General features: G+C 46.9%; 1 protein-coding gene across 3 annotated transcripts; it reads left to right on the top strand.

Annotated features, from left to right (window-relative positions):
• The first annotated feature begins 2,600 nt into the window (after positions 1-2,600).
• ARMCX2 (armadillo repeat containing X-linked 2) lies at positions 2,601-7,134 on the top strand. Of its 3 annotated transcripts, XM_074323636.2 has the most exons (4): positions 2,608-2,739; positions 3,879-3,980; positions 4,302-4,374; positions 4,741-7,134. In XM_074323636.2, exon 4 carries the CDS (start codon positions 4,868-4,870, stop codon positions 6,719-6,721), a length of 1,854 nt encoding a protein of 617 aa, XP_074179737.1. In that variant the 5' UTR covers positions 2,608-2,739; positions 3,879-3,980; positions 4,302-4,374; positions 4,741-4,867; the 3' UTR covers positions 6,722-7,134. The 3 variants fall into 3 exon arrangements, with proteins under 3 accessions (XP_019572241.2, XP_074179737.1, XP_019572242.2); XM_019716682.3 differs by lacking the exon at positions 3,879-3,980 and having other exon boundaries at positions 2,601-2,739; XM_019716683.3 differs by lacking the exons at positions 3,879-3,980; positions 4,302-4,374 and having other exon boundaries at positions 2,642-2,739.
• The last annotated feature ends 553 nt before the right edge of the window (positions 7,135-7,687 follow it).

The raw sequence follows: 7,687 nt of genomic DNA, 5'->3' as shown, positions 1-7,687 counted from the left end.
TATATATATATATATATATATATATATATATACACACATTTTAAGAAAGGAAAAAAACTGTATTAAAATTACACTGGTGGTAACCACTTTGAGCACCTCTTTTAATTGCAGAAGTCAAACGTGACTTGTTTTCATCTTTTGTTACCAGTGTATATTGAGTATTACAATTTTAATAGTTTCTTCCTTTCTTAAAATGTGTGTACATTTTTTTGGCTATATATATTATATATATGAATTATATATATGAATATTTTTCTTAAACAGAAAATTACCTATCAGAAATTCTAATTGGAGAAGGGAATAGCATTTCAGCAACAAAAACTACTAAATACCTAGGAAAACCTGAACAAGTAATAAGAAATACTTAGCTAAAGAAACTTATGAAATTTGATTAACAACCATAAAAATAGAGCTGAGCAAAGTGAAGACATACCTTATTCCTGAAGAGGAAATCTCATGGTTAAGATGTTAGTGTTCCTCAAATTAATTTGCAGATTTACTGCAATTACGATACAAATTCCAAATACTTATCATTAGTTTATTGTTACTCAATTTGGAACTTGATTTATAAGCACAAATGCACTTACCAATATGTGCATAAAAAGAAAGGTGGAAATTGTTAGTGTTGGCTGGGAGTGGAAAAGATATTACAGAGCTCTTTTCCTGTATACTTTATATATTTGTATTTCCTTATTGTTGTGAATATTTTTAACTACTAATGTATATCACTATTATCACCAGAAAAAAAACCTCAAAAGATTCCTAATCTGAGCTATTATATATAACACAGACTTTCTAGGCCATTGTATTGGTTCTCAATATCTAGGGGAGTGGTCACAGACCCTTTGAGAAACTCATGAGGTCAACGACCTCTATTTCCAGAAATACACTTAACCACACACACACTCACAAACAAAAGATTGCATAGAATTTCAGGTAGACCACAGAGGTAGCTAGTTAAGAATGCCTACACTAGGTTAATCGCTATGTGCAGTGGGGAAAAGTATATCCCTTGGGCCCTGGGGGGAAAAAATTGGCTGAGGGGGCACCAAAGCGGGCATAGGCTTCAGGCCCTGATCCTGCAGCAAGGCTAGGTTCTCCCTGGGTGCGCTATGGTGAGCAGGCCAGAGGTGAGGAGGCTGCACCAGGCTGCACCTCTCAAGCCAGGTGGTAGCCACAAACAGTGTTAGGAGCAATGTTAACTTGAGCGCCGAGGATGAGGGCAGAGCAGGAGGACCTGGGTGCTTCCCCCAGCTATCATTTCTCCAGGCTTCATGGAAACCCACAGCTGCAGGGGTAGGTGGGAACAGCAAGCCCTTCTATGCATCCCTGAGTGAATTGGGAGGCGGGAGGGAGGGAAGAAGCAGGCACCTACTTAGGTTAGTCATGTGACTAAAGGTGGCATTTACCACCTTGGTCACCTGTGCATGTATACCTTTGGAGTGCGCAACAGTCAGGTGCCTGACTGCAGGAGATGAGAGGCTTTGGCATATGGGAGGGGGTAGAGGGGCAGCGCCTCCCCCAACCCCTTGACAGGACAAGGAGGTTTTCACCATCTCTGCCTCCCTCACGTCTGTCATTTCCTTGGCCTGACAGCTTTTCTTTTTGCCAGAGCTGAATCACAAAACTGGAACCTAATCCAGGGACAGGTGTTCAAAACTGTCATGGATACAGCCATCAAATTACAGGAGGTTCACACAGCAGTCAGCAATGGTTTGGGAACATTACATAAATGTATTTCTCTAACAAAACAAGACAGGATCATTTATTTATCCAACTTAAAAGCTGTCCCAGAAGGAGAAAAAGTAAGATATTATTTGTCTAAATAAAAAACATTGGACAACTGAACATCTCTCCATGGACCAATTTGCAGATCATATGGAGACATGCTTATCTTATTGAGAAAAATCCCATTTTCAGATGTCCAAATACCTCAGCATGTTTTGAAACTATTTCCTACATGGCCAGTAAAATTCATTTTCCGTGTGGTAAAAGTTAACCAAGATTAGTGGTGCCTGCCAATATTAGTGGGAAATCTTTTTTATAAAGCATGCCTGCTCTTTTTGTGTTGCTGCTTCCCCCACTGAACTCTTGTTTTGCTGTATTTTCTTACTATAATAATAAGGGTGGTGATAGCTTTAAAAACAAAATAGAGGAGTGTTACAGAAGTACAGACCCCACTCCCACCTCCTGTTTCCTTTCTCACACTCTGCCTCTTACTATACTGGAGCAGGGGCCCAACTGCATGGGAAATGATGGGCCCTAGTGGACCAGGGATTGGAAGTGGAACAAGGAGCAAGTGTCCAGTTGTCCAGGAGAGGATGAGACAATTCCCCAACAACAACAAAAAATAAGGTAAAAATTGTCAATAGCCAAAGAAGATGCATTCCCTCCGCCCAACCAGAGAAAGGCAAATTCTAACACACGGAAAAGGGGCTGCTTTTGGCTTCCAGGACTACAAAGAGAAAAAACTGAGTGACAGGACCTGATGTGGTGGGGTGAGGTGGGAGTGGGGGTAAAGGAGGGGGCTCGTGCTTTTAGTGGGAGTGGAAATTGGGAACCCAAGCTTACTGGCGATGCAGCTCCCACGTGACCAGGAGCTGACGTGGGCAAAGGTATTTAAAGCCCTAACCGCCGTCCTCCGTCCTCCTCTGGGTACCAACTCTATTGCGCTGCGCACTGCCGTGCGTTTAACCCAGGCGAGGAGGAGGAGGAGAAAATTCCCCCAGATCCGGGCAGGTGGGTGTGAGGGTGGGCATGGCCGGCACCCCTGAAAGGGGTAGCCCCATGATGCGGAAGTCTGAGGCCGCGGGCGCCTCCGCCTTGCCGGCTCCTGGCCGCCTTTCCAGATCCCCGCGCTTAGTCGCGGCTCATTTTGGTGGGCGGTGGGGAGAGGGGGAGGGGGGACGTAAAGATTCTAAGAGAATCCGCTTACTTCCTCTCCCAGCCAGTGTTTTTGGCTTTTGTTTTTTGACACTCAGGCCCTGCACCCCACATCCCATCCTGTTTTGAGAGGAGGGAAGAGAAATAAACGTGGCAGAGCGTATAAGGCCACTGGGGAGGTTGGAAAGGGTGACCGCAATTTGGAAACAATCCAGTCGGTTCACTCCCACCCTCACTTTGAAGATACCTCCCCTGGACCACCATTTCCGCACCCTCTCCTCCCCATGGTGGGGCCCCTGTCATTTGGGGGTGCTGGGAAATGGGTGTGCCATCCTATATAGGAGAGATGGCGGGTTTGGCGCTGTCTGGGCTTCACAGGAGGGGGGACCCTAAAGGAATCCGGTATTAAACCACCGTGCTAACTTCCAGGCTGCTTTCAAGACACCTCCATACAGCCCTTCACCCCCATTTTTTCAGTCCTGGAAAAGGATTTTGGGTACCCTAGCGGGAGAAATGGCGGTTAACTGGCAATTTTGGTGGGGGGTGGGAAGCGGAGCCCAGAGCGGAGAAACGGGAAAATCACGACCCTCAAACCAAAAGGGCAGGCATTGGGGCTCCTGTTCTGTAGGCTACTGCTAGGCCTGGGTGCTGGGGACTGAAGGACGAGTGGTCCTCGGAGACGGACACTAGATTGTTTGGCAGTACTCCCTGGTCCCGCGTCCCATCCAGCTTTCCCTGCACCTTCGCCCCGCCCCCTTTCGCTTCGGTGCAGGAGAAGGGGTGTGGCTGTGTGTCTCCGAGAAATGGCGGACGGGGGGCGGGGCAAGTGAAAGGAGGGGTTGAGTGCCTGGCGAGTCTGCGCGTGAGGGTGGATTGGGGTGGATGGGAGGGGTGAGAAGAATTGGAATTGAGAGGTGGAACCATTTGTTATTCTGGTATGTGAACGCTAAAAGCCATTATTGAGACTCTTGTCCTGGGTTTGTTCAATCCACCAGGCTCCAATGTCTGCTGTCTATATTTCTGCTCTCTTCAGTCTGTCTTTAGAATGAAACTTGAACTAAACTGAAGGAGGGAAAAATAGCCCTGAATCCTTGGAGGTCAGTGTGGGGGATGGGAACTGTCTGGGAACCCCTACTGTGGGTGTGGCAGAAACCAGAGCAGAGTCTGGGACCAGAAGCTCCTTTCCCCCCATCTTCTCCCTCTTTACAAGACACCCTTGCCCTGGACCTGCCCCTTTTGGTGCAGGGAAAGGAGTGTGACATCTGCCTTCTTAATAAATGGTTAGAGGAGGAAGGAATACGGATGGAAAGAAGAGAACTGTGAGGAAGAAACTTGGCCCACAGGGGTTCAAATCAGGAAAAGAAGAGGAATCCATCTACCAAAGTCCCCAAAATGCCCTTTTTGGGATCTCTCCACAGGTCTCTCTGCCTTTTTGGCCTTGCACAGCAACAAGCTTGGTGGAAAAGGGCAAACTGCTCCTGCTCCCAGCAGGTTGGTATGTGCATGAGCACCATCTGGAGACCCTTGGGGTTGGGGTGGGAGGATCAGAGCAGAATCTGAGATCGCTACTGTCTTTACTGCTCTCCACCAGCTTTCCTGACATCAATACAGCCTCTTGTCTCCCATGTAGGTGCTGGGAAATTGTGTATGTTGGCATTGGACAAGGCAGGCTAGGGATGAAAATGTAGAGAACATTGGACAACCAGGGTCCTGAATCAGCAAACACAGGCCTCCATACCTGTGTTTGGGTACTAGCCAACCCATCAAGCATTATGTCCCCAAATTCTCCTCTAAGTAGATCTGGTTAGGCATGAAGTGAGCCACAGTCCTAAGCCTCATTTCTATCCTTTACCCCAGGTCCTGCTTGGCTTGCAGTCTCTGCAGAACTTGCGAGCCTGAGCTGAAGTGCCTTGCCCTGACGTATACACATCCCGCTTGGGCAAGCCAGCTCCACGCCTGATCAGAGAATCATTCCAGCTATACCATGAGCCGAGTTCGGGATGCTGGCTGTGTAGCCGCGGGGATAGTGATCGGGGCAAGTGCTTGGTACTGTGTCTACAAATACACCAGGCGAAGAAACCAGACAAAGAAGAGACTGGCTAAGCCCAAAACCAGGGCTTTGACTGGGACTGGAGCCAAGGCTAGAGCCGGACTAAGGGCTGGATTCACAATCGACCTTGGACCAGGATTTGGTCCCCCAACCCAAGTCCGTGGTGGGGCAAAGGACAGGGCCCAGGATGAAGCCTCTGCCCTGGATGCGACTGGAGCTGAGACAGTGGCCCCAGCTGCATCCAGTACTGAGGCTCAGAGTGGAGCAAGAAGTCTGGCGCAGGAGGCAGAAGGGGTCTGCATTGAGCCTAAGGCTGAATCAGTAGTTGAGGTGGAAGTGGCTTCTATAATAGTACCACCTCCTGGGGAGGCAGAGGCCGCCAAAATGGCTGGGGCTCCCAAATTTGCAGAATCCCCTAACACAGCAGAAGCTCCTGGAGCACCAGTGGTGTCTCCCAGGACGCCAGCACCTACTGAGGCAGCAGCACTTACTGAGGCTGCAGAGACTCCAGTACCAGCAACGCTTACTGGGGTGGCAGCGCCTTCTGGAGCCACAGCGCCTTTTGGAGCAGCAGTGCCTTCTGGGGCGGCAGCGCCTACGGGGGCTGCAGAGGCTCCTGGGACCTCAGTGTCCCCTAAAACAGTGGCAGCCACCAAGAAAGCGACCCCTGGTGCTCATAGTGGGGCTATACCTAAAGCCGGGTCAGCGACTGGAGCTGTACCCAAAGGTGGTGCCAAGGGTGGAACCAGGTCCCGGACTGGAGGCAGGGGGAAGGGGAGGAAAACCAACAAGGTTGAAGTAGACGAATTGGGGCTGGGCTTCCGCCCTGGGGATGGAGCTGCAGCAGCTGCTGCAGCCTCAGCTAATGGGGGACAGGCTTTCCTGGCAGAGATCCCTGATTCTGAGGAAGGGGAGTCCGGGTGGACTGATACAGAGTCGGAGTCAGACTCTGAGCCTGAGACCCAGCAGAGAGGAAGAGGGAGGAGGCCTGTTCCCATGCAGAAGCGCCCCTTTCCTTATGAAATTGATGAGATTCTGGGTGTCCGAGATCTCAGGAAAGTCCTTGCTTTGCTTCAGAAATCAGATGATCCTTTCATCCAACAGGTAGCTTTGCTCACTCTGAGCAACAATGCCAATTATTCATGCAACCAAGACACAATTCGCAAATTGGGAGGCCTCCCAATTATTGCAAACATGATCAACAAAACTGATCCCCACATTAAGGAAAAAGCCTTAATGGCCATGAATAACCTGAGTGAGAATTATGAAAATCAGGGCAGGCTTCAGGTGTACATGAATAAAGTAATGGATGATATCATGGCCTCGAACCTGAACTCAGCAGTACAGGTAGTTGGACTAAAATTTTTAACAAACATGACTATTACTAATGACTACCAGCACCTGCTTGTCAATTCTATTGCAAACTTTTTCCGTTTGTTATCTCAGGGAGGTGGAAAAATCAAGGTTGAGATTTTGAAAATACTTTCAAATTTTGCTGAAAATCCAGACATGTTAAAAAAGCTGCTCAGTACCCAAGTGCCATCATCATTTAGTTCCCTCTATAATTCTTATGTGGAATCAGAAATTCTTATTAATGCCCTTACTCTATTTGAGATCATCTATGACAATCTCAGAGCAGAAGTATTCAACTACAGAGAATTCAATAAAGGTTCCCTTTTTTACTTATGCACTACATCTGGAGTATGTGTTAAGAAAATTCGAGCCTTAGCAGATCACCATGACCTCTTGGTGAAAGTGAAAGTTATAAAACTAGTGGACAAATTTTGATTGGCTATGTGCTCTCAAAAGACTTGAAATAATTTCTTGGTTTTGCAGTCTGGAAGCAATTAAAATCGAAAGTTACTGCTTTTCCACTTGCTCATACAGTAAAGGGATCCTTTCAGCTGCCAGTTGTGAATAATGTATCATCCAGAGTGATGTTATCTGTGACAGTCTCCAGCTTTAAGCTGAACCATTTTATGAATACCAAATAAATAGTCCTCTTGTACTGAAAACACATTTGTGACTTTAATCATGCTGCTTGAATGGAAATATTTTTACTGGTTCCTCTACGTTAATTGACAGTGAACCTGTCGATCATGAATAGCCTACACTTCTATCATTTGTTTTGACTTGAATTTATCCACCAAAGACTTCATTTGTGTATCATCAATAAAGTTGTATGTTTCAACTGACAAAAATTTGTTCTCATGCTTGAATCTAAAATCTAGCTGGAGAGATAAGGTACATAAATAGAAAAGGATTGCTAACAGTACCTGGGCATATGCCCATCGTCAAGTATATGCTGCCTGGTTAAATTAAGCAGAAGTTATTAGAAGGCTTCAAGGAGGAGGGGCACACTTAAGCTTGGCCCTGGAGGACAGCATGAGAAAACAGAAGGGCATTTCACGAGGGAGAAATGGCTTGAAGAAAGGCACAGAAGTGGGAAATCTGTTCCTGTGATAGAAAGGTAAACACCTTGCCTGAAATGGAAGATGTAGGAAGAAGAGTGACGAAACAGGAAGGTGGAAATGTAGAGTGAGGATACTTTGGGGAAGACTCTGACCCCAAGCTGAGATATTGAAATACCCTGCCATATTCTGGGATTTAATGGATATTTTTGACAAAAGGAACAATAATTTGATGGCAAAGAGCAAAATGGATTAGTGCTGGGCTGGAGTTAGGTGTGGAGATGAGAAACAAGAACATTTGTTAGGAATTTATGATGAACCAAGCATGAGATGATGATGAGTG

This window comes from Rhinolophus sinicus, chromosome 18, assembly GCF_057876585.1.
Source record: "Rhinolophus sinicus isolate RSI-liver-muscle chromosome 18, RSI-T2T, whole genome shotgun sequence".
Classification (NCBI taxonomy): domain Eukaryota; kingdom Metazoa; phylum Chordata; class Mammalia; order Chiroptera; family Rhinolophidae; genus Rhinolophus; species Rhinolophus sinicus.
This window is presented reverse-complemented; position numbering and strand designations above follow the sequence as displayed.